Source organism: Daucus carota, chromosome 7 (assembly GCF_001625215.2).
Source record: "Daucus carota subsp. sativus chromosome 7, DH1 v3.0, whole genome shotgun sequence".
Taxonomy (NCBI): domain Eukaryota; kingdom Viridiplantae; phylum Streptophyta; class Magnoliopsida; order Apiales; family Apiaceae; genus Daucus; species Daucus carota.
The window spans coordinates 41,376,412-41,402,439 of NC_030387.2; the positions used below are offsets into that span (position 1 = coordinate 41,376,412).

Sequence of the window (26,028 nt, forward strand, 5' to 3'; positions counted from 1 at the left end):
TTATCTATATTCTACTTATGCATGAGATGGAGTACTATTTGGTTGAACATATATCAGTGTCAGGTGAGTGCGAACGTATCTATCTTCGGAGTTGTGTCGCCGAAATTGAAATTTGAGTCGCTACTCCATGATGTGAATCGAATCTTTCATCTCTCGCATATCACCACCCTCCAATCAAATCAAACTATTTCTCATTAATTGGGATTATTAAACGTTGAGTTTCTAATCGCTATCATGATTATCATCTTCTTGGATGCCTTTACTTATTTTGTTTAAATTCACAATTCCCACTTGATTGTGTCTATCTTTATTTGGAATTTGGGGGTTTATCTCCAAAATGGCTACTCATAATTTAAGTGTTATTTTCACTTAATTATTGTTATTGTTTAGTCATACCTGTTAAATTCTTCGAGAATCATCCGATATAATCTTAAAAAATCTCTCATATTATGAAATTGTAACAACCTCCCCGAATTTAATGACAAATTACGTGCACTTTTGAATTTGGTGCACACAAATGCAAAATATTAGTATTATCTTTGGAGATGTATAAACATGGCCATAAAAAAGTGTGATGGGAAGAGATGAAACAGAAGGGTGCGCGCACGCATGGAAGTATGCAAGTTGCTTTTGGTCATGCAATCAGATCTTATGATTATACAAAGAGGAGTTTTTTAATTAAGTAGCCTATCAAATCTTACTTTTTATCTTTTTCTCCTTCGTTTTTAACTCTTTCTTTTCCTTATCGAATCTCATCACACTCATATCCTCCGCGCCACTTTATTCCTTTACTCTTCTTCACTCTTTTCCCTCATTCTCTCGCCCTAAACTTGTCCACCCATCTCTGCAATCATCAGCCCTTTGGATCCTAGCTAACTACTTCCATACATGTCGCAAAATAACTTCTCTGTATATACATGCATGAATTGCGAAAATGGTTTAGTGTCAGAATCATTAAAAATCTTAGCGAATCGGTATATTAAAAATAAAGAATATAGATAATCTCTTAAAAATATCAAACTTCAACCATACTTTCTCCTTGTCTATAAAACTATACCTCTACAAATTTGTAAGAAATATGTAGGAAACAAATTTTATCTAATATCTTACGTGTCCAATTTAACTAATCGCGTTGGAGATGTTCTTATGAGACCAGACTCTATGCATTCACTTCTTCCCAAAATTTAGTATTACGAGATCAGTTTCTCTGATTCCGTTCACTCAACAAGTCCAGGAAATAGAATTCATTTTTATAGGACTAGTCTCTCATCCACGATGTATACTAATTATTAGAAATTCACAAGCCTAAAAACACTACTCCCTCTCTTTTTTAATATTTGACGCTTTGACTTTGGACACGTATCTTTAAGTGCTTTGATCAAATAGTAAAAATTATTTGTTTTATAATTTTTTTTCCTAAATATAAAAAATATACAATCAAAATTTTAATTTACAAAAAAAATCAATCAAAAATAATATTTTTTACTATCCGGTCAACTCATCTAAAGATGTGTGCCAAAAGTCAAAATATCAAATATTAAAAAATGAAGGGAGTAATTTGATCGAGATTCAGGGTTACAAGACTAGCTTCTCCTAATTTGAGGCACTATGCGAGCACATAATGTGTGTGTGTATACCACCCTGTCTGAGCTCCTACAGCTGGGCTCATGGGGCATGTGGAAAAAGCAGTTACGCGTTGAGTCGTTATAAAAAGAAGAGACTAGACATTCTTTCTTTCTGTTCTCCACTCCCTCAGATCCTCCTCCACATCTCTCTCATCTTCTTCATCATCATCATCATCCTCACTTATTCTGTTACACTATACCTCCCTCTTCTCATGCTTTGTCCTCTGCCTTTCATTACCTCCTCTTAACAACCAAACACACACATTCATCACTCTACTTTCTTTTTGTCTACTTTTCTTCTGCACCTTCTCCCTCCTTAACTACTTCATTTCTCTACTTATTCCTCCCATTATTAAACACTATACACTTATCGCCTTAGTTTCCAGGGTAACGTAAATGGACATGTACAGGAAACATAATTATAATTTTCTTCCGGAAGACAACAAGCTCAGATACATAAGAGATCAGAATCCTTCCTTCTCATCCACTCTACTCGACCAAATTTATCGTTCTATTGATGAAACCAGCGAGCATCGTGCTGCAGATGTTGATCAAGACTTGGTGTTTTACAACCGGACTGTGATGACGGTGAAGAAGAAGAAACAGTACATTCATAGTGATGTGGAGGCCAAGGATGAAGCGGATTTTCAGCGGATAGAAAATTGGATGGAGAAAAGAAAGAGCGGGGAAAGGATTATCAAAACTCGTGAAAAATCAGCAGACACTGATCTTATGTACCAGAGGAAAAAAGGAGAGAAGTATGGCGGTTTTATGAATTTGAATTCAAGCTGGAGCTCTTCTGATTCTAGCTCTGGTGGCCTCTTTTCTTCCGAGGCAGAATCGAATTATGGAGTTTCCTCCAGGTCATCATCAACAACTACTTTTAGGCCCAAGCCTATCAGAACCAGCACTGACATAAAGAAAATTACACGTGACGAGGAGCGAGATCACGACTCCGGAGGAGTTGTCAAGAGATCAAAGTTGAAGGCATTGAAGATTTACGGTGATTTAAAGAAGGCAAAGCCGCCAATTTCACCGGGCGCTAAGCTTGCTGGATTTCTCAATTCATTTTTCACCGCAGGAGGAAATTCCAAAAAAGGCAAGATTTCAGGAGCTGATTCATCAAATACATCGCCTGCATGTTCAACCTCCAGGTCATGCCTAAGCAAATCCCCTGGAAAATTATCCAACAATGGCACGAAAAGGTCAGTGCGGTTCTATCCAGTCAGTGTAATTGTGGACGAAGATTGTCAGCCCTGTGGACATAAATCTTTGCAGCACAGTCAAGAAGTAAAAAAAACACCAGTTTCTGATCAAAAAAAGCGTACAAATCAAGAGCTAATGTATCATATCATGCGAAAAGATCAGAGTGTGGAAGAAGCTGCCAGAGAATTACTCAAGAATTATCAGCGAAAAGTAGAGCGCCAAATGGAAGTGGAAGATGAAGACGATGATGATGCTAGTTATGCAAGCTCCGATCTGTTCGAGCTGGATAATCTCAACGATGGCATTGATATCATCGGAAGCTACATGGAAGAATTGCCTGTATATGAAACTACTTATCTGGATACTAATCGAGCCATTGCTAATAATTTGGCTGTGTAACTAATCAACTGTAGACTTGTGTACTAGTAGCTGTAAAAAAAATTCAAGTTATGGTTTGGGGGTTTAATTACATCAAGGAAACTGTAATAAAATTTTACTCTTTTTTCCAAAAGTTTCTGCTACTATTATTTCTATAAAATTTAAAATTATTGGTGAATAATGATTGGATGTCCTTGTCTGTTTTAACTGCATGGGGTAAAAAAGTGAATAGACCAATGGGAAGATTAAAGTTAAGTGGTGGTCTCCAAAAGCTTGAGACACAATATCCAGGGTTAGATTTTTGTGGGGTGGATCAATCATCCATCAGCTCTTTCTTCTTCTTGTCATAATTTAATTATTAAATAATATATATTTTAGTAGTTATCTAAATTTGAATTTTGTCATAAAAGGCTTAGAATATTAGTTTCTTACTTACCCAAAGTTGAATTTGCCATCCACAGCCTCACCTAATGTCAAATGTGAATAGGAAGTTAACACTTCACATCATACATTTTCAACCCACCAGCCACATAAATGATAAATTTTGTATTTAACTATAATATTATGTGAATCCGAAGAAAGTTTGTGTATAGAACATATGGGCAAGAATTATGTTGTTAGGCTGGTCTTCTGGAAATCCTACCCCGGTCGTAGGAGGATGAAAGTTACAGTAACTTAGAACCACTCAATAAAAAGTAAGCTATTCAAAATTAATTTACATTTCATAAAACTTTTGTTTATATATATTTAAGTGGTGGGATTGGGATTTATAATCGGATATAAAAGATTAAATCCCTAACCAAAGTAAAAAAAAATATATATGTATTTGTACAAATTTCTAGCTAAAAGTAGGGGATGGAGAGAATTCTCCATTAATTTTTCTAAGTTCAACTGGAACCGGGAATTATCCGCCGTGACTACACCTACATAATACTATAATATGAATACGAAGTAGTTTACGGTTGAATAATAAGTTTAAGTTGTGAATCTGATGGGTCGTGGCAATTCCTTATCTACTTAATTTATAGGAAATATGGCATGATCTTAACTTTTTTTGTGGGCAAGCAATAGGCTGGGCATGTCTTGAGTAGCAACTACACGCATGGGCAGTCACTTAGTCCTCAGTTCGTCCTATCCTATATTCGCACGCACACATAATCTTAGACACAGCGATAACCCAGTACTGCTGCTGCTATAATTCACAAAACAGAATCAAACCCTAACCTCCTGATAGGTGGCGACATCTGTTGTATGAAAATGGTCCATGTAAAGGGATGCATGGAGGGTCACGATTTGCCAAGATATTAGACAAGAGCTGACCACGAATACAGCTAGCTGGCGGTTCAACTAGAAACACACACACACACACATCAATGTGGGCTCACTCTTATTTCTTAGCAGTTTCGTCGCTATTGTGGTTGTCTAATTCTGCCATGGCTGTTGGAGCACCATAAATATATAAATAATAGAGAAGATGGGGTGAAGTAGTACTACCGAATATATGTAGATGTGGTGCACCAGGGGGGCCGCGGCTCGGCCAGCATATAGGCTGGATAGGATATATCATATATGGTGATATGATATATATGTTTGTATTGTAATGACTAGATTGGTAACATGAGTGTCGTGGGGTGGGGGTGAACAACTTGAAAGCCAAGTTAAGTTGGTTAGGGTGGTGCACGTGAATGGGTGGCCACTGTGTTCGCTCATTATTCCTGTCGCGCATGCACACGTGCATTAACGTCCATTTACTTCCTTTCAATCCACTCTGATTTCAATTAGTTTAGTGAGCCAACTAGGCTTCTATACTCCATAAGAGCATCTCCAACGGTACTCCTAAACCATTCCCCAAACAATAATATAAAATGTGACTCCTAGTAAGTTAATACACCGGAAAACGTGAGAACTTCAATGCTACTCTTTATATTTGGCTCCTTATTCACATTTTATATTTATTTTATATAAATGAGAGGAAAAAGTTAACTAAAAGAGAGAGAAGATTGAAGGAAAAATAATATAATATTGAGTTAGGAGCTACTAGATGCTCTTTAAAAGAAAGGAGAGAGAGTAGACTCCTAAATTTTTAAATAGCATCTAGGAGCCCATTGGAGCACTAAATTTTGATTTGCTCCTAAATTTTAGACTTAGGAGCTTGTTTAGAGAGCCCCTTGGAGTTGCTCTAACATAAGCTTCCGCCCTCCCTAACCAAACCCCTCTTCTTAATTTCTAAATTCTACATGTCGTGAATTATATCATCAATACATAATATTAACTCGTTTTATAATATTAAAACTCTCTAAATCTATAACATAAAACCACTACTTAATAAGAGGGTGCCTGGGGCCAGGATTATACTACAGCCAAATGAATCATGGGTGTATTAGTATTATCGTTGATAATCCGTTTGGTACAGCAGATCGGTCATCATTTTATCCGTTGGAAAACCGTTGGTAAAATTGATCAGTTATTTAAATTCCGCTGGCAATCCGTCAGTACTCGTAACATATTAGAAGTCAGTTCTATTTTTTCTCCCTTCGTTTTCTAAACTTTCTTTATCTTATTTTCTCTCTAAAAACACCCGAAAATTGCTAAAATATCACCTCAATTCATAAAAATAAGATCAGTTGCTCTTCATATCTATTTTAATATTAATTAATTACTAATTCATCACTGTTTTAATATAGTTGAAGTGAACTGGGAAAAAAAGTTGAGCGTCTATGAGCCATTTATTTTGGCAAGTCAAGCAATGCAAGTTTATTTTTGCAATTATCCAAGTCTTAGAAGGACGAGATAGATTGATCAGTTGTATGCAATATATTGACATATTATTATTTTAAATCACGGGTAAAATTCTAAAACCAAATATTTGATTAAAGAATTGAATATCTTTGTTTAAAGAATTGAATGAAAATTATTGTTTCAAAAAAATGTTTTTATAAGAAGATAAAAAAGAAAAAAGGGGACCGGTCAATGTTTAAGGAGGTTGGAACTTGGGGATATATATTTCGGGAACAATTACATTACATAAATCATAATCCCTCGTTTCTCTCGGCGAGTTATCAAACCCTAACCCCCAAATTCAATTGCGAAGGTAATCTCGAATCTCATGACCTCTCGTTTTTCTATGTTTTTTTAAAATTCTTTGTATGTATGCGTATGTATTTTATGTATTCTTTTCGAATCTGTTTAATTCAACTTGACTCGTAGTTTTTGAATATGCCTATAGATTGTGTATGTGTGTTTAGTGATGTTTTTGGTTGTTATTTGTGATTTGAATGTATTTATTTTTAATGTTCCTGACCTCGTTTCTCCTCAATCCATCGTATGTGTGTATCCTTTTCGACACTCAAATCTGTTTAAATCAACTTGACTCGGTAATAATCTGTTTGAATCCTCCTGTGAATTACAAGGTGATTCCGAAAAGAATAAGGATTCTCCGATTCTTAATTTATGATGATGCTTTTATTTTCTTGGGATGACTTGGCAGCAGCTACACCAAAGTTTTTTTTGCTATCATCAACAAATGGCAATGGTCGACAGCATAGAAACTCATCGTATGCTCTCCTCTCATTCTATTTTTTACTTATCTAGGTTTGGATCACATATCTTTTAACTCTTTTCATTTCAGCTGCCAAGAAGATGAAGCTGCAGGACAAGGAAATCCCCAAATCTCAATACGGCAAGTCTAGCTTTACATATATCATCCTTACCCCCATGCTTTTCTCTTCCCCGCATAATCTTCATATTAATTGTTTTTAAATATCATGTATTCAGTTGCTTCCCATGATACTCAAATCCGTTTTGCACTTCATATCAATTTTTTCTCAGTTTCATCATTTATGCAGTTGTATTTGCTTATATATTCTGCGCTGTTTGAGTGATGAATATTCCCAAATACCAAGGGTGTCAAGTCGTAACTTTAGTATTTATGTTCATTTCATGTGTATCGATGTCTATTCCATGCTAATGTCTACCGCTGATATTATTCTTTTTCTTTGTTGCTGAGCCTGATCTGGTTTTCGTGGTTTCTCCATCAGGAATTAATACTGTAAATTTTGAGAACTCTCAACCTACAATGGTAACTTTTCTCGTGCCCATAATTTATTATTACAGGCTCCTTTTTGCATTTTGCTGTAGTCCTTCAGTTTTTATTAATCATAACTAAATTGAACTGCATGTCAGGAATACTCCGTCTATATGGAAATCAAAGTCGTCAAGCAACTGTTTTCATCTCCCGAAGATCCCTTGTGTTTTTTCAGGAGAATGATGAAAGATATTGGCTGGTATTTGCTTGCATGTATTTGTTTCTCCTATTTATTGATTTTCTTTAAAAAGATCTTGATCTCATTTTATGTTATCTCTTTTGCTCGGTTTGAATTTTGTTGCAGCGCTGAATCCCAGATTAGTAAATATGGTTGCTCCTCCTTTCACTTTTTAGCACAACTTACTCCAGATAAAGCCAAAAAGTTGTCAGGTAAATTCAAGATTATTTGCCCCTTTATATGTTTGTCATCAGTGTTTGGTAATCTTACATGATTTCATTAAATTCTCAGAGCTGGATTCTGTAAGAGAGGTGAAGCCCTTCAAGAAGAGCGCACCTTGTTTCGCCCGCAAGCTTTATGTCCTTGAGCATTGTCCTTTATACCCTGAAATTTGAATTGATGGGTTGCTGCCTCGTGGTTCGTAATGTTAATGAACTGTTGAAATCACATTATTGTATTAAATAAATAAAGTGTGTAAAAACTAGCTTGATCTGATGTATTGTACTGTGACTGTAGTTGTTTTTCCAACTCTTATATCACCTTCGAAACACCCCCTGCCCTTTCAGCTCGTGTTAAGTCGAATTTGTTTACTGTCTTGTGATTTGTAGTGTTGTAGCGGTGAATCCTAGATTAGTGAATATGGTTGTTCCTCCTTTCACTTTTTAGTACTCCCTCCGTCCTCCTGAATTGTATACATTGGGGGACGGGGACGCGGCACGGACTTTAATGCTCCTGTAAAGTGTAGTTGTGTAATTTATTTTTAAAATTTTCTTTTTCTGAATTAAAGTTTGGATGTTATATTTTTATTCAGAAAAAGAAAATCTCAAAAATACGTTACGGAACTATATTTTATAAGAGCATTGAAATGCGTGTCGAGCAGTTGAAAAGAAACGTATACAATTAAATGGGACAGACGTTGTCAGGTAAGTTCAAGATTCTTTGCCCCTTTATATGTTTGTCATCTGTGTTTGGTAATCTTGCGCGAAATCATTAAATTCTCAGAGCTGGATTCTGTAAGAGAGGTGAAGGCGTGAAGCCCAACAAGTGCGTACCTTTCTGTTGCCGCCCCCAGATTTATGTCCGTGAGCGTTCTTTATGCCGTGAAATTTGAATTGATGTGTTACTGCCTCGTGGTTTGTAGTATTGCTACATAGCCCCCATAAGTTTGTTCCTCAAGTCATCAAACATTGAGTTGAATCAAAAGCTCCGTCTTAAGAATAGTTTCCATCAGCAGCCGTCATGTTTTGAAGGGTTTGCAAATAATGTTTAGGAATGCTATGTCGTGGCTTCTTAAAGCAGTAAATTCTTGAATCTAATATGGTGCTTTCATTTATTGATTTAAAATGTTGTCATGGAAATCACATTTTTGTTCCCAAGTATTTGATATCACGGAGAGGGTCATAACCCCAGCAGAGGAACTAAAAATTATAAATTTCAGGACAGAGTCCTATTTTAAAAGGATTATATATGGTCAAATTAGATATAGTCCTGGCATTAAAAGACATTTTCCCAGAGTTTCTCAAGACACAAAGAGAACAAAGGAAAAGCACTAGGATTCTATCAAACCTAAATGATTCAGGGTTGTGAGTATGCCAATACACAAGGTCCAGGCGATTAGCTTCTTTAAGAAAACCAAAGTTTACATAGCAAAAGAAATAAAAAATAAATAAAAAGAAAATTAGCAAACGAAAAAGATACTCATTCTTCAAATACAGTCTAATATATTAGTGGCCAAATTTTTAGAACGTAAAAATAATATTACACTGAATTTAATAGTGACCAAATTTTAAAATTCTCAAAATTCTGATTAATCTTCCTTAAATTTTTTAAAAGAATGGTTGTCTTTAACTTCACCTCAAATATTTGCCAGCATATAGGCTGGATAGGATATATCATATATGGTGATATGATATATATGTTTGTATTGTAATGACTAGATTGGTAACATGAGTGTCGTGGGGTGGGGGTGAACAACTTGAAAGCCAAGTTAAGTTGGTTAGGGTGGTGCACGTGAATGGGTGGCCACTGTGTTCGCTCATTATTCCTGTCGCGCATGCACACGTGCATTAACGTCCATTTACTTCCTTTCAATCCACTCTGATTTCAATTAGTTTAGTGAGCCAACTAGGCTTCTATACTCCATAACATAAGCTTCCGCCCCTCCCTAACCAAACCCCTCTTCTTCATTTCTGAATTCTACATGTCGTGAATTATATCATTAATACATAATATTAAAACTCTCTAAATCTATAAGATAAAACCACTATTTAATAAGAGGGTGTCTGGGGCCTGGATTGGACTACAGCCAAATGAATCATATCCACTACAGCCCACTTCAAACCCGTTCATACTGTTCATTCTCTTTTCAAGCACTCCATTTCTTCTTAAGGGCCGTCCGACTGGCCATTTATATTTTTGGACTTGGGCATTTTTACTCTTAATCATATATATAATCCTAAAACATATTAACAACTTCACCCTCTAGCTAGCTAGCTAAAGGTGGTCTTGGACAGCTTATGTCGAAAGTCTTTCCGACAAAGGTGGTCGGACGGCGTGTCCCGCAAAATGAGAAACCGATGAGTAGCGGCGGTATAAGGGTCACAAGATTAGTGGTTCTTGGATTGAGGGGAGATTGTTGAGTGGGTTCAACCCAAGTCCCACATCGGAAAGATAAAGAAGATTTATCTTGAATATAAGCAGCCAAAGAACTCCATTAGTATGAGGCCTTTTGGGAGGAGCCTGAAAGCAAATCCGTGCAGGCTTGGCCACGGCCCAAAGCGGACAATATCATACTAATGCGGAGTTAAAGGGTGTTGCGCGGCCCAACATACTTAATTGATCAGGTTAGTGGCTTAGTGCTGAGGAGCAAGACTTGGGGAAAGTAGTGGGAACAGAAGTTGTATGCAGCAGCTTTAACAAGGAATAAATAAAAGAAAGGAGTGACATTAAAGAGAATTTGGAGACAAAAAGAAGAGACTCTTAATTTAAAGGTAAAATAAATTTACTCTTTTGCTGATCCCGAGAAGATTACACCTAAGGTGCTACCCTTACCATCCTGATTGCTACTGCCCGCGGGGCACCAAAAATATTTGAACTCTTAACTTCTTTTAAGCAAAACAAGGATTTCATCTACATAACTTTGGATTGCCACTTAAAGAAGAAAACATAAAGAGATATAGAGTAACATTCTTATAGACTAAAGCGCCTAAACATCCTACTAAGAATGTTCCATAAAAATATATGATACACATCTAAACATCCTTTTTAGGCTAATTTCATTGCAAATATCCAAGTAGTAAAAATCTCACAGCACCTTATAGCTAAAACACTACTTTTGAAATATCATCATCCCCTGTTACTCAAGATAAACAGAATATGATCACCAATATATTAATAGTTAGTTTTCAACCAACTAGGTTTTCAGAGGAACCTTTTTTACTCTGTCGGATATTCGAGCAGGGCCTGTTGTATGAGACTTGAAACGCCCTCTTCCTTCCCCTTGCTTATCCTGCATAATATAAACCAGCAATCACTATTTATACTTAATGTTACGTGAATTTCCTCTACACTATACAAAATAAGCAGCATAGCACACATTCGTGCATAACATTTTCTGTAAGTAAAATATGTTACTCCATGTATACAAAGAAAAAGGTATATAGTAATATTTGAGATAAGTAACCCAAATTATCATCTTGGCATGCTTTTAAATATATATTGAAGGAACAGATGATTTCATGGAGTCAATGACCGTAAAAGAATCATTCTGATGCAAGTGTCACTTTTGACATTTTTACTTTAGGCAGTTAGACATGATAATGTTAGTAAGATGGGAGTTCCTCAGAAGCTGCATTTCAGTTCTAGTGGATGATGTCCCTCAATTAGGTATGTTTCTTCTGAAGACAAACTTAATCGAGTTTCTTGTGCAATAATTTATATTTAAAAACAATAAACATCCAGGAGTGGTTAAGAGATATCGCCAATATTTTATTTTGAGATATGCCTTGTAAGTTGTATCTATAGTATTTGAGATCATATTCCACATTATCGATTCAATACTCCTACCTTATGCCAACTGTTTTTGGCAGAAACTTTTGAACAGAGTTAAAAGGGTTACCCTTTCTGATCTGGTGTCTGTTTCCATTTATTTTTGGCTATAAGGAACTTGATGTATAAATTATGTGCTTACCTTATTCTTAACAACCTGAACTACATCCTCATCCTCAAGTATATGGGAAAGACCACAAGTCTGTGGGTTGTGCTTGGCACTCGTGCCCCATACTAACACATACTTAATCTGCTTTACCAGGTTTCTATGTATATGATTACAAAAGGCTTCGACCGTGCACCCACCTCTATCCTGCAATTTTAGAAAAGAACAACAAATATGACAAAAAGGTGCAACTGTAACAAATCGTCACATCTTAAAAAACTAATCACCAAAACACATAAATAATATATTAGGAATATATATCAGAAACAGAAATACAACATATAGAAGAAAGAGTTAGCAAAAGAACATACAGAAGAAAGAACACAAGGATCTGTGTAATCAGGCTGTTGGCCTTGCGGCTTTGTATAAACTCTGACTAGGCCCATTTCATCCCACATTTTCGCAAGCAGTCTGTCTAAGTTCAGCTGTTAAAGCAACATTTTCGGTAGTTACACTCTTTACTTCTTTCAAAGGCAATTGAGTGGACAAATTTTTCTCTCGAGAGATCAAAGGGAAGGGTGGCAGGGAAGAACAGACAAGTGTTCTGCATAGACTAAGAGGAACAAGAAACAATGAAGAACCTACCTTTAGGTTGCAGCTAATAACAATGGAATTGGGCTGACGGGCTAATCTGTCCACATCATCAATACCAACGACATCTATCTTGTTGTAGACATATATACACTTCATGTATTTCCGGTTTCCCTCAATAACATCTATAAGATCATCGACTGTCGCATCCTCCCGAAATAATATCTGCAGAATTGCGGTTAGAAGAATATCACCAAGGAGACTGACCATTTACCAGAATGCAATACATGGTGCTGAATTCAAAAGCAGCAGTTATCCCAAGCTGTGCAATAAGTTCACAGCCAAAGGTATGTAATTTAGCTACAAGAAAAAGCAATCTTTAATATAAGTATTGGGTTTCATCTTAAATCCCTGCCTTCTTTTTTTATGATCCTGTAGTTAATTACTTTGAAGTCTAAATGTTAACTGGTATAGTTTTCTATCAAGTTTAAGTCAAGCTCACGCCAATAATCCTTGCAAGTTCAGTAAAATTTGTCTCATGACAAATTCAGTAAAGCAGCATGTATGAGATGCTAAGGATCATCAATAATTAAATAAATGAAGTTTAATTGTAGCATCTTCAAATATAGAAGCCAGAAGCAATCAAATGGCATTGTTAAGTTTTATGTTTTACATGGAGGTTACATTCTTTCTTAATAAAATTATGTTGCCCAGACTAGGGTATGGGTTGTGGAGACTGGTGCCAATCCAAGAATTGGATTCTTAATTTTTGGATAATTAGAATTCTTGGATATAGATCTGAAATTAGACATGGGTCCACAGACTGGGCCTGTGAGCTTAACACAAGTAAAATTTAATATAAACTGATTCATTAAAATAGTGTCTACTATACATAAATCACAGACACTTATATATGAATGGTAACTAGTAGCATCAAATCAAGAGAATAACATAGAAACAAGACATCCATGGACCTTGCTCTCTATAAACAAGTTGTAACAAAACCTTAATTTTCATTTTAAACCATTATGCCACACAGTGAAGTGCCTGTCTTTAAGAAGGATTCAACTCAAATCCCAAACTCACATCCATGTCATGTCCGGTGGACACGGAGATAAGTAAAAAAATGGAGAGTCTGGATAATGAAGAAAAAGTATATTTACCAGATGGAGAAAATTAACAGCATAGACCTACAAAGTATATTGGTTCTTGTACTTGATTTTTTGTGATCAAACCAAAAATTCCGAATTGCCTATGTCTAAAGCTTATTAGAAAAAATTCCCCAATTCTGTTTAATTTTTGTTCAAAATTTAACAGAGTGATATATAGTGATTTGAGTGCTTTAAACGAGTCCACGTGGAAATCCGGTAGTTAGGTGAGATGTTTTGATGAGGACGGTGGCCACTTTGATATAAAACCCATAAGTTAACTACATAACAAAACAAATCTGCATAAGATATCAAAAGAAACCCATTTCTCCACATATATGAATTGAATATTTTCCTTACTATGACTGTTGTTAATTATTCTACTAAATACCTCTGCATTATGAATCTTGTACTCATGAAGAATTTGGTAGCATAGCTTCTCATCTACATGAGTCAATTGTGCGGTGCTGTTAAAAGAAATACCACCGGTTTTTTTCTTTTTGAAGTAAATCTGCAAATTTTAAAAAATAAAGAAATAAAAAATATAAGCAGAGCCAACAAATCAAATCAGCATAAGAAGATTGTCCATGAAAGTATTTACATGTTCAAAGTAACTGTTAATACACATACTTGATAGTTTATACCGCATCTTAAACTAGTAATTAACTCTTCACTGCCATTTAAGCAAAGCATGCGTTTTCAGGAAGGTAATTTCTAACTCGTATAACCAAAGCTTCACGTTCAAAACTAAGATGGATGTTTTCAACTTCCAAGACATAATTATATAAAGTCGAGTACAAAGGATTACAAGAAATCAAGGTTTCTGTTTTGGGGATCTTCAATATACAAGGATTGTGCAGATAACCATATACCACATTACCACTGGCCAGGCCATTTTGTAGCACAAAATAAAAAAAAAATGTTTAATCACAATCAACATCAAGATTTTCCGAAACATTGCAGAAACTCCTAATAGAAAAAATGGAAAGTTTCTGACACACTACTGAACTGTGGATGCAAATTACTATGTTAAAGATAATTAATGGGGTAGAAGAGATTGATATGATATACGCATCTTTTGTACATGGTACATTATGCAGATTGCATGCCTGAAATAGGGAAGGCACCTTTATATGAAACAATAAAATTAGACTTCTCTAGTTACAAGAATTAGGAAACAACAATTGATCTCAAGTATTAAAGCAGTATCTAAAACAAATTATAACAACATTACCTGAGGTGGTCTCTTGTTCAATCGCAATCCTACAGCTTCCAGTTCCCGTGTCAATATCTGCCGATGCCCTTCACTCTGCATTTTTACAATCATTCTTCATGCATGAAGATAGAAGAAAGATAAAGAGATAATAAAATTAGCTACCACATCCAAAGTGCAACACAACTACATTTCATTTGGACAAAGCAATCCAACTGATTTTAGGTCAAAAAGTCCCAAAGCAGACGTAACTGTGATGCCCTATTTTGAGAAGATAAGTGCTAGCTTATAATATTCACCAGAAAGCACAACAATATATTTAATCAGAACCTGATTTACTCTAAAATTATTTCAGCCCAATGTAATAATTCCCCAGGGTAAAAGGTACACTTACTTTTGAAGCATCAAGAACCATCAGTACGATGTCAGATGACTTGGAAACAGCAATTACCTGATATTGAGTATATAAGTTAATTACAGTAATTTCTAAAATCCTTGGAAATTATAAAATTGCAATAAAAAATAAAGTGAAAAAAAAAAGAAGCTTGTCCTGAGAAAGGGGAAAACTCACAGAATTGCTTAAAATTTATTGATAAGATTATAAATAAAATGAAATCAAAACCCTAAAAGGAACAAATGCATCAAGTACCTGCCTCCCACGCCCCTTGCCTTCGGAAGCACCTTCAATAATTCCAGGAAGATCAAGAAGTTGAATTTTGGTATCATTATAGTGAATAATTCCAGGGATGCAGGTTAGAGTTGTGAACTCATATGATGCAGCTTCAGAATGTGTTCCCGTGAGCAATGTTAGGAGCGTAGACTTCCCCACACTGTAAACGAACAGATATTAAGATGGTTGTGAATGACAGTGAAAACTAAATATTAGATGCTACTGCCTACTCATAATTAATAGTATATATTAGCTCATAAATACCCTACAATACATCTCTTCGAGATCTGAGCCATTACATGCTTATTAGAGGATTGAAGAGTTGAACCAAATCTTCCCTTCTCACTCTATACTTGTTTTCATTTAAAGAGTATATCACAAATGCTACTACAAGAGATTCCTTCAAATTCATTTATCTTTTGTTCTTCCTCAACCTCAACCCGAGAAGACACCAGTCTTTCGATCTCTCTGAAGCTCAAAGAGCTAGAGTTGCAGCTAGGTATAGTGACGAGAAACCAAAGATATAATAATAGAGCACAAAAGTGCTGTACTAACCATCAGTCCCATGACAAAAATACAACACAAAAATGTTGTCAAAAAACAACAACAACAACAATAAGATTAGCTATTTATAACCATAAATGTGACCAAAATGTTCAGAAGATAACTCCTTAGAAAACATATTTTTTTCATGTCTCTTATAACGTTAGTCGATAATAACAGCATATTCTTGCAAGCATACATGACTTGATAGCAGATTAAATTTGATTGGTGTATTTTCTTTAAAATCTACTTGGCATCAGCAAAGAAAGATTTCTACATTAGCAAAGACCAGTCCTCAATTGCAGATATAAACAGAGTGATAACAACCTCAGTATCATTGTGTCCATAATCATGCAAGAAAATGGAAAACTAAAAAAGCAGTCACACATCATACCTTGGAAATCCAATAAGTGCTACACGTCCGTGGCCATATTTTGTAACTTCAAAACCGTCTCCCGCCCCACTAGTTCCCTAAGTTGTTGACATAAAAGTTATTACAACACACCAACATATACAAAGTGATTGCTCTCGAACATAAAAAATGTTCATCACAACCATTATATATTTGTTTTTAACAAACTAATAATCAATCGATTCAAGGTAAATCACAATCTTACTACAGGCAATACGAAGAATACCTTAGGAGGTTCTAGCAGTTGTGTCCTGAGCTTAGCTATCTTAGCCTTGAGCTGGCCCAAATGATACTCTGTTTATAAAAAAATGTAGAAATTGGCATTAAGGGGCACAATAAAACCCAATTAACATCTTCATAACAAGGAAATTAAAAATTATTAATAAAAATAAATAAGAAGTGGACAGGCACAAATACATAAAAAGGAGAAAAAAATGTAGGCAAGGCAAACCTTATGATACAGTGAATGCTTGGAAGCTTGGTAAAGCAGTGATTGATGATGAGGAAAAAAACAGAGAGACATTCAATAACTAAAAGCAAAGAAGGGGGAGGCTTTGCATACATGTACACTATACACACTTTGAAACAATTCCATGAAGCTCCGAGTTTTCTTTTATAATTAAATGCACTCACGCACCCGTCTTTGTCTTTGACAATATTCAAAGTTGAAACCAACAACAATAGCATAGAAAGAAATGCGTATGATTAATGGAAAATAATAAAGACCGTGAAGTTACGAACCAGTCGCTTTGTTCTTCTGAGTACGAGCCATCTCAGCTTCGATCTCTTTGATCTTCTCTACGATTCCCATTTTTTTTTTTTGCGCTGCTCAATTGAATAATATAATATAATATAATATTAGTAACATGCAGAGTGATCGTTGATTGACGTGATAGAAATAATGAGCGTGAGAATTAAGATGAGATAGAGGGAATACTTTTGCAGATCGGTGCCGGAACTGGGCAAAGAAAGTCCGATGAGAATGAGAAGATGAATAGGAGAAGCTTCTGGAATGGAATGGACAAGTGGCTCTCTCTGGAGTGTTCGCTATTCTCTCTGCAATTTACTTATATGCCCTCCTCGTATTTTCGGATCATCCAAATTTTGTTTATTTAAAAGATTTCTTTTAATGTATGCTCGGAAACATCCTTCCGGTGCCGGTGGATAATAAAAATTTATAAATTTCATTTTCCATATCACCGGACGTGGGTTGCCTGTTTATCTCAGCGCCAGCCAGCCTACGCTCTTTCCGTCTATTCATCTTTTTCATCTTTTTCTCTCTCGACATCTCTTCTCTCTAGGCTTTCTCATTTTTTTTTTATATTTCTCGTGTGTTCCTGACCGTCGGATCATCTTCTCTTCTTCAACCTCACCTCGCATTATTGCTCATGTAAATGTCCATGTATTATCAATAGCTATTCCCCTGCGTCTGGGTGTGGGGTGTGTTGTGTTCTTATAGGGAGTCAACAATTTGGGTTCTTTCTCCAGGCCCATCTAGTTGATTCTTCACAAGAACATCCCTCTCTTTCCACCTTATAATCCAATTCGAATGGTTCTCCTCTTATGGATTCCCCTCTGCTTTTAGCTCTTTCCCTTCTTCTCAGCTTCATCCCATTGCTCGTTCAATCTCAGGGTAACAACAACAACAACAACAACTATCGTGTCTCACAAACTTATCATTTACCACCTCCACCGCACGCTCATCGTAACCATTTGGCACCCAAGAGAAGTTCCCATCATTCCAATTCCATTCAGCCTGCAACGGATCACAGGGGGCATAGAAATGGGGAGAAGCATAACAAAGAAAAACACACTGTGGGAAAGCAGGTCGGCTTCTGCTTTTTACTTGTGGCTGCTGCATTGCAAGTTTGCGCCGCAGCGTTCTTGATATCTAAGCGTCGCCAATTGTTCAAGGATCAAGACATTTTTTCCTGAACATTTCCCTATTCAATCGGATGGATTTGGACCGTGGAGATGAGTTGTATTATGTGCTGTGTTTCACTCTATATGGATTACACACATTCGGGTTGTGCAAATGTACATTGGTAAACCTTGTTTAACATTCCTTCATCATGTCGCGATTTATAAATATGCAATATGTTGTCTACTTGACTCAGGTTAACAGATTATTATAGCGGAAGGGAACGATCATTTTCACCCTATTAGTATTATGATGTTAGGGAATCATTAATTAGAAGAGAATCCTTGTAAAGCTTTTTTTGTGTTCTAGAGACGGAGGCTCCGGCTTCCCTTGTGTGAGTCCTGTAGGAAGTAATCTTGATAGGATGAACATTGCGGTATAAAAAAAATCATTAAATTTCAGTTTTCCAAGTGTTGTCTATTGTCAACTTTATAAACTAGTTATATACCTAAATTTTGTTTTCCATTATTAAAGTTGAGACCTGGACTTGTCATTTTAGTTGAGTTTATGCGATATAATCAACCTAATTCATTAGAAGGATGCATACTTTAATCTCTGCATGTAGAGAGAATATTGTCAATGCAATTAACTAGTGTAATCAAGTTATGAGCTTTGGGATCATAATGGAACTCAGAAGCAACGATTTATTCTACACTTTGCCCTAGCTCAACTTGCAGTGGATCAGGTTCTAGATGAAAGAGTGTAACTGTTTGCCTGTGATGTTGTTGTTGTCTTTTAGTGGTGAGGTTTATTGGCAATGGAGTGTAGATACCTTCTTAGCTTTGAAATTATTCATTTTGTGTTGGTTCTAATGTTTATTGACTATTGAACCTTAAGGTAGGCAACTCTAACAGTAAAGTTTAATTAAAAGTCATTAATTTGCGGAGAAGCCTTAGTGAATTCAACAAGATAACTCAATATGATAAATGCGTGTTCAATGTGCATTTCTCTTTTAAGGAATGGGTAAAATATGTAAATGTGATTAAAAGTAAAATTTAAGCTTATCTGACATGTCCACACGTAGATTATTTTGCATATTCTTTATACCTCTGATCTGCTGTATAATGGTGTTCTCGAAAATCATTAGACAGACTTGTGAATTTGTTGGGGAATTCTAATAATATAGTTCTGCAGCTGGGAATAGGCAAAGAATTTCGGTAGAGTCACTCCTGCATGATTTTGTGATGCAGGGCATGAAAAGTCATGTATGGATTAAAAACAGACATGAAAATTAATATCTGTCTAACATGAAGATCCAGTTTCTAAAGTAAGCAGACATGAAAATTAATATCTGCAGGAGTGTGCGTTTTTCGTGAGGTTGGCCAAATTTTTTATTTTTGGTACGCCAACTCACAAATTTAGCTAAGGGTTTTGTGTGGTTGGAGATGCTCTAAGACAGTGTATTAAACTTTATATTCAAGTTCTTAAGAATTAAGATACTATTTAGTTGCAGGCCAAAGCTTTGTGTTGAAACTCTTCCCACTGTGATGTTGTGAACAAGCACCCATCCTGTAAATTCTTAATCATCTGACATACAAGTATATAGCTCTGAATTTCAAATGGAGCTGTTGGAAACAAATTTTTGAGAGAGCTAGGACTGAGTGTGCAAGATGATACTAGAGTTGTGGAAGATGTTTGGTCTTTGCATTAAGTAACTAAGTCTGTTGACTGGTTCCCTCGAGTCACAGCAACTCTGGAGGTGCTTGTGCAGTGATGCATTCTTGTAATGATGCAAATGCTCTTCTATTATCGTGGATTCGCGGTAAACGATTCCATACACCAATGTATTCATGGAACTTTCAAGACACTGGAGGATAAGGAAGCGATGTTGGTTCACAGATTGAGGATTGCTGACTTACTGCCAGGTGAGAGATGTTAACGGTGCTTATATCTCTTCTTGTGGTCGACTCTCTACGTTAGTTTATTGTTCGTGTGAAACTCCGAGTGAAGTTTTTCATATTATTCCACTGTTACAATTTGGAAACTGTGTGCTTTTGTTAAAGATCTTCTAAGTTGTCACTCAGTCTGGGGTCTAAAACTGTCACCCTGACCGACTTATTTACTTTGATGCAGATGATATGTTATATGAAATTATCTTCTGTTGCTCAAAGACTTATTTCACTACCTCTTCCGGTCTCTGCTTTGTGTTGTAGTGTAGTCACTGAGGTTGAGGACATTGTATGTGTTTTTGCAAGATATGTGCAGAGAAGTGAGAACAGGCAAAGGATGATTACCGATTACCATTCAGGCCAAATGTTATATATTAAGTGTGGAACCAGAAATTTGAAATGGTTGGGGCTTAAACAATATAACATTAATTTTTGTAGATTAATAGGGTCTCAAAATCATGTTTTATACTAAGTTTTAATTAAAAGTGATGATTTATAAAATAAATACTTATTAATTTTTGAAGGTCAGTCAGGACTTTAGTCTAGGCTGAACCCTTATTCTGCCCCAGTATACTCCATAATCCAGAGTCCACTGGCTCGGGACTTTCACTCTATGCAAAAAAGTTTGCTGAAGCTTTTTAAAACTGATACGTGCCTGAGAGGTATGATTAAGCCTCCCACTGAAGCAAAGCTTCCAAGTATGAAAACGAGTGAAAAAAGAGACAAAGATACCTTACTTCCCTCTTTTTCCTTGTATTACAAGTTTACTTCCCCAGTAACAACTCTTTTATAATGGATTTGGTAGCTTTATGGACGGCTGTCTCACTTTCTTTATCAACATCCAATTACTCTCCAGCTTTACAGCAACATTCCTTTACCTCCTGCTTATCTTTCCCCATTGAAAGCTGCCCACTTCACTCCCTCTATATATTCTCAATTGTGACCAACCCAGCTTAACTATTAAATAGACCTTCCATAATTAATACGCAATGGCTATATATGATGAGTACACTAGCCAAACCTCATCATCATCATCGCAAAGAGCGGTCGCCATGATCCTGGCTTTAGTCACTGCAGTGGTGCTCTCCCCATTCTACTTGAACTCCAGCAGTGATAAGTTTAGTAGAACCCGAAGCTACGAATCCAAATGGAGCTCTGGATTCGTTCTGCCAGTGCTGCTGGCTGGCCTCATTGTGGCCATTAAGACGACGAATAATAATTGTTCAGAGTCAACGAGAAGAGGCGTGCAAGGGCAATTCAGAGCGGATTCTGGTGAAGTGCCTGTATCACAGACACTCAGAACTGGGAACTCTTCTTGGGGGCTAGCCGCACTTTTGGTCGCGCTTATATTTCTTCTTTCGTGCCAGAATTCGGCTCAGCACTTCTTTTGGAGATAGAATCGTAATCTAACTTGGGAAGGTGTCATCAAAAATTGTAGTTACGGCAGTTCGCACTATGATGAAATAAAATTTTCTGATTAGTTTATGAAGTGTGCATTTATAAGATTCGTGTTTTTAGTTTTCTGATACTAACGTCAGTTCTCTCCGCGACACAAGTCCAGAACATAATGGTATCGGTTTTTTAATTCGAATTTACCAGCATATAACAGCTTCCGATCTTAAAGTGCGCCATAACCTCTTTCGCAGAGTACTGGGGCATCATCATACTCTACATTCAAAACTCAACACGTGAGAGAAAAGAAACAAGTGCAATTAAACTTTCCCTTCCTGAGGGAACTTTCCTAATTAATAACACGCTACTACAAGTAACATCTAACACCTAAAACTGGGAAATGCTAATCTCAGATCACTTGACCTAATTAATTAATGGTCTTCATGACAGAGATAAACTGGTATGTAGATAGTACAAGACCTAAGCATATTTACAGGAGTTATAACTAGCTATCATATACACAATGACAGAGTAAGGGCCAACAGTCAACTTCTCAAACCAACAACGCGGGTAGAGTCAGAAGCCACACTTGATGTGGAAATCCCTCTATCGTAAGTCCGCTGAATTTCTTCTCTATACACTGTTAATGACTTGTCGGAGATAGTTGGGGTTAATTCGACAACATCACCCATATTTAGCTTGCAGCTAGGATCACTAACCGGCTCATGATTTAGCTTTGGCCTCAGCTCTTCTTTGACCGGAAATTCATATGGAGTCCACCTAGTACTACCTCTACCAGCTCTTTCTAACAAATCCATTACAGTTGAATTGGCTGGAAACTCTTGAACTGACATCTGTATAAAAAAACAAATGTATCTGTTGTTAAACTCGAGTCAGAATCAAAATGTGAAACCAAACTGAAAGCCCTAAATTTATTTGTTCGCTAATCCTGTTGATGTCTACCCACTGGATCCCTCAAACACTTGCCACACGAAGCATTAAGGAAAAATGAGATTAAAACCACCAACTCACTGAACTCCAAATGCATATACTACATACATTAACTATGTAAAGAAAGGGGTATAATGAGCCCAAGAACTAACCTTATCATTTTCAATGACGATAACAAAGACAGGCCCGTCAGCCATACAGCACGGTTTTAAGCTTTGAGGGCAATCCTCAGAATGAATAGGGAAAGTGCATGGCGGTTTCACCAACTCATTATAGGAATTTGGGGACCTATCCTTGACCATTGTCTCACATTGCCATGTGACAACCCAGCGCGCCCATTCAACCATCTGGAGCACAAAGGAAGAGTATTTACAGTCCCCTTCTTTATATCTCCAATGAGCTGCAAACCCAAATTCCGCTTGCAAGTGCATTTCCTTTGTTCTGATCTGCACCTCAAGCGGGACCATTTCCTCCCCCAACACTACTGTGTGTAGAGACTGATACCTGAAACAAGTGCTAAAAGATATTAGATTTAAGCAAAGGAGAGGATTCATGCATATCACTTTGCACATAACATACCCGTTGCACTTGGGCTGATGAATATAGTCTTTTAACTTTCCAGGTACTTCAGACCATAACTGGTGCACAATTCGCAATGACTTATAGCAGTCCTGTTCATTTTCCACAATCAATCGCAACCCATTTATGTCATGAACTTCATCCATTGTGAGATTCTTTCTGCACAAAGTAACATACCAATAATGAGACGCAGAATACCTATTAGAACAGGGATAAAAATTTCAACCTGTAGCTAAAGATACCTTAAAATCAAACTACTTACAAATGCACAAACAAAAGTCTATGGTTCACATATATTTACATTGTGATTGAGAGCAAAATAATTATGCTTTCATGGAACCTCAACTCTGTATATAAGCCATCAACCAGGAAAATTGCATAACATCTTTTAAGAAATTATCTTATAGTTTTATTTGTTGCAAGTGTTGGGAGTAAAGAAGACAACATACTTCAACATTTTGCAGTAGATGCTATACAAGCTTTTGTGCCTCCCTGAGAGAACATGATAAGGAATGCCTTCATCCTTGAGAGCTTGGCCCAGCTTCTCAGCAGAGTAAGTGATTTTTGCCTCGTCAAATGATTTCACAAGTTGGGACGACAGTTCTTCATACTGACCCGGATTTAGATACTTGAAACAAAGATTCTCAAGCTGCTCTTTCCAACTAGAAATTCCCAAGCGGTTAGCAAGAGGAGCAAATATCTCCAATGTTTCTTTAGCAAACCTCTTTTGCTTAGTTACTGGTAATGCATCTAGCGTCATCATATTATGTAATCTATCAGCCAATTTAATGAGTACAGCTCTGGCATCAGCCATAGCAAGAAACATCGTATGAAGCCGATCAGCCTCAATGGTTATATTTGCTGTGTTGCTTTCGCGAGCAAGCTTGCTCAGTTGACTTAACTTAGACACCTATAAAAATGATCAAAAAACTGATTAAAATTTTCCAATCTACAAATTAAGCACACACCAAATCAACCCAGAAAACAATGCATCAACCTACATATAAGAACATAGAAATTAAGCCTTAACAAGGGATAAGAGATGTGTCCATGAAATATATAATGTCGAATACAAAGAAACCAAAGGAAAGAACGGGTACATACCCCTTCAACAAGATCAGCTACCCTAGATCCAAAAGACCCAAAAATATGGTCATAAGTCATGAAAGAATCATCAAGTGTGTCATGTAGAAGGCCTGCAGCAACTACTGTGGAATTGGCACCTATTATAGCAAGCAAAACTGCAGTTTCGACGCAGTGCTGCAGATAAGGATCACCACTTGCTCTCATCTACAGAATTAAAGACTCGCATTTCAAATATAGACATGCCAAAATCATAATAATAATTGCTCTAATACAAAATAAACAATAACATAAGCATATAAATATAATTATGTATATACCTGGCCTCTATGAGCTCTCTCAGCTTCATTAAAAGCCTTGATCACCAGATGATCAGTGAAAATCTTGTGTCTTAATTGAGCATTAGCTAATAAATCCCTGGCATAATTAGATGCCCCAAAACTATCATCCATATCAAAAGGAAGCTGATCCACGTCATCATAACTAACACACGAGCCCACGGCATGCGCAACAAACCGATTAAACAACCCGTTCGCCGACCCGACCCGAAACGATCCGTTAAAGTCCCCAGTGTCTTTCAAAAATCTGGAAGGGGGACTGGAGCTCCGCAACGATGCCGGACCGTGAAAAACCGAGACAGGACTCAAATCTCGCTCGTCGGAGATGAACGTGTGTTTGACCGGCGGCGATGAGAAGAGGCGGGAAAGGCCGCCGGAGAATTGTTTTTGCGAGGTTGAAGATCGGTCGAAATCAGAGCAAGTGTGTGAATTAATTGAATGAATACTTGTTGGTGAGGTGGCGTAGATTGCAACGGACGGAACCGCCATTAAAGCTTGATCGGGAGCTCCTAAATATCTATCTATGTGATAATTGTATGATCAATTCAATAGGTTAGATGATGAAAGGATAAAAAGGAGCGGTAATTTAGGATGAATTCTTCATTGAATTAGATATTAAAAAGATGGAGATGTTATGGATATGTTAATTAAATTAGTTAAGATTAAAGAGTACACGCGAGAAGAGAAGGCGTGTAATTGAAATCATGATCTCTCAATTATATTCATATTTATATGGGAGAGATTGAGAGAGAGAGAGGGAGAGGGAGAGGGAGAGGGAGAGGGAGAGAGATCAACACGCTTTGATTTGATATGGAGAAGAGGTAAGAGGAGAGAGTGTTGGGAAAGCAGCTTCTTCTTCTCCTCCGTTGATAATTTGTTTATATGAATGTTGTTGACAGAATAACAAGGAGTAATTATTAATAAAGGCGCTTTGATAAAACTAAGTCGGTACTGCTGACCGCCAAAGCAAAGAAGAACCCCGTCGAGTGGATAAAGTTACGTAATTGTCCTCCAACTCTATCCAAATTATCCATGGTGAGTCATTGCTCTCCACTTTATGCATATTCTAATAATTTTCTTAAACTGTTTCCATTTTTTGATTAATGCATGAATACAAACTAGTAAATGTTTAATTAACTTTCTTTGATTTTCTCAAGTGTTCAACTAAAATATGTGAGTACTCTCACATGTTTATAGTATGCAAAGGTGTTATAGAGCTTCTAAGATACAGTCCAATCAAGTTTAGTATTATGTTTTTAGACATATTTTTGAAAATATATTATAAAGACTTAATTTATTATATCATGGAAAAATTTATCTAACAACTAATTTTACTTAATATCATCTAAAAATAATGATCTATAAAAAATTGTCGATAGTCCATAAGTTTACAAATATGAGTCAGCAATCAGATATCATATATCACATACGACAAATATTACGTATAATCAATCTAACATATAACACGACAAATATCGTACAGGGACACTATCCGACGTTTGAGATAATAACATCATCAATCTAACATCTAAAACGACAAATAGCACGTACATATAAAAATTATATGATAATATTATCGATCATCTTGACCAATGATATTTGATAAAACAATAACAGCAAATTAGAGACTATTTATGTGGCAATTTGGTTATTAATTAGTTAAGTTTTCTAGTG

At 36.4% G+C, this 26,028-nt stretch overlaps 4 protein-coding genes across 6 annotated transcripts; 2 read left to right on the forward strand and 2 right to left on the reverse strand.

The window, feature by feature from the left end:
* The first annotated feature begins 1,659 nt into the window (after positions 1-1,659).
* Positions 1,660-3,342, forward strand: LOC108194040 (protein BIG GRAIN 1-like B). Its single transcript, XM_017360931.2, has one exon. The coding sequence runs from the start codon at positions 2,022-2,024 to the stop codon at positions 3,228-3,230; it is 1,209 nt and encodes a 402-aa protein (XP_017216420.1). The 5' UTR covers positions 1,660-2,021; the 3' UTR covers positions 3,231-3,342.
* A 2,812-nt stretch (positions 3,343-6,154) lies between these two features.
* Positions 6,155-8,021, forward strand: LOC108194327 (uncharacterized). 3 transcript variants are annotated; one of them, XM_017361280.2, is made up of 7 exons: positions 6,155-6,300; positions 6,700-6,763; positions 6,838-6,888; positions 7,247-7,287; positions 7,392-7,492; positions 7,598-7,683; positions 7,763-8,021. In XM_017361280.2, exons 2-7 carry the CDS (start codon positions 6,733-6,735, stop codon positions 7,864-7,866), a joined length of 414 nt encoding a protein of 137 aa, XP_017216769.1. In that variant the 5' UTR covers positions 6,155-6,300; positions 6,700-6,732; the 3' UTR covers positions 7,867-8,021. The 3 variants fall into 3 exon arrangements, with proteins under 3 accessions (XP_017216769.1, XP_017216768.1, XP_017216767.1); XM_017361279.2 differs by having other exon boundaries at positions 6,156-6,300; positions 6,697-6,763; XM_017361278.2 differs by having other exon boundaries at positions 6,188-6,300; positions 6,620-6,763.
* A 2,616-nt stretch (positions 8,022-10,637) lies between these two features.
* LOC108196017 (developmentally-regulated G-protein 1) lies at positions 10,638-17,278 on the reverse strand. Its single transcript, XM_017363070.2, has 12 exons — positions 17,139-17,278; positions 16,943-17,026; positions 16,428-16,495; positions 16,184-16,260; positions 15,226-15,406; positions 14,971-15,027; positions 14,598-14,672; positions 13,755-13,874; positions 12,270-12,440; positions 11,996-12,109; positions 11,661-11,831; positions 10,638-10,979 (listed from the first exon to the last, which is right to left on the reverse strand). The coding sequence occupies exons 2-12, from the start codon at positions 17,010-17,012 to the stop codon at positions 10,884-10,886; spliced, it is 1,200 nt and encodes a 399-aa protein (XP_017218559.1). The 5' UTR covers positions 17,013-17,026; positions 17,139-17,278; the 3' UTR covers positions 10,638-10,883.
* A 4,428-nt stretch (positions 17,279-21,706) lies between these two features.
* On the reverse strand, positions 21,707-25,296 carry LOC108196016 (probable GTP diphosphokinase RSH3, chloroplastic). Its single transcript, XM_017363069.2, has 6 exons — positions 24,337-25,296; positions 24,038-24,223; positions 23,383-23,843; positions 22,934-23,092; positions 22,507-22,858; positions 21,707-22,257 (listed from the first exon to the last, which is right to left on the reverse strand). The coding sequence occupies exons 1-6, from the start codon at positions 24,841-24,843 to the stop codon at positions 21,949-21,951; spliced, it is 1,974 nt and encodes a 657-aa protein (XP_017218558.1). The 5' UTR covers positions 24,844-25,296; the 3' UTR covers positions 21,707-21,948.
* Positions 25,297-26,028: the final 732 nt, after the last annotated feature.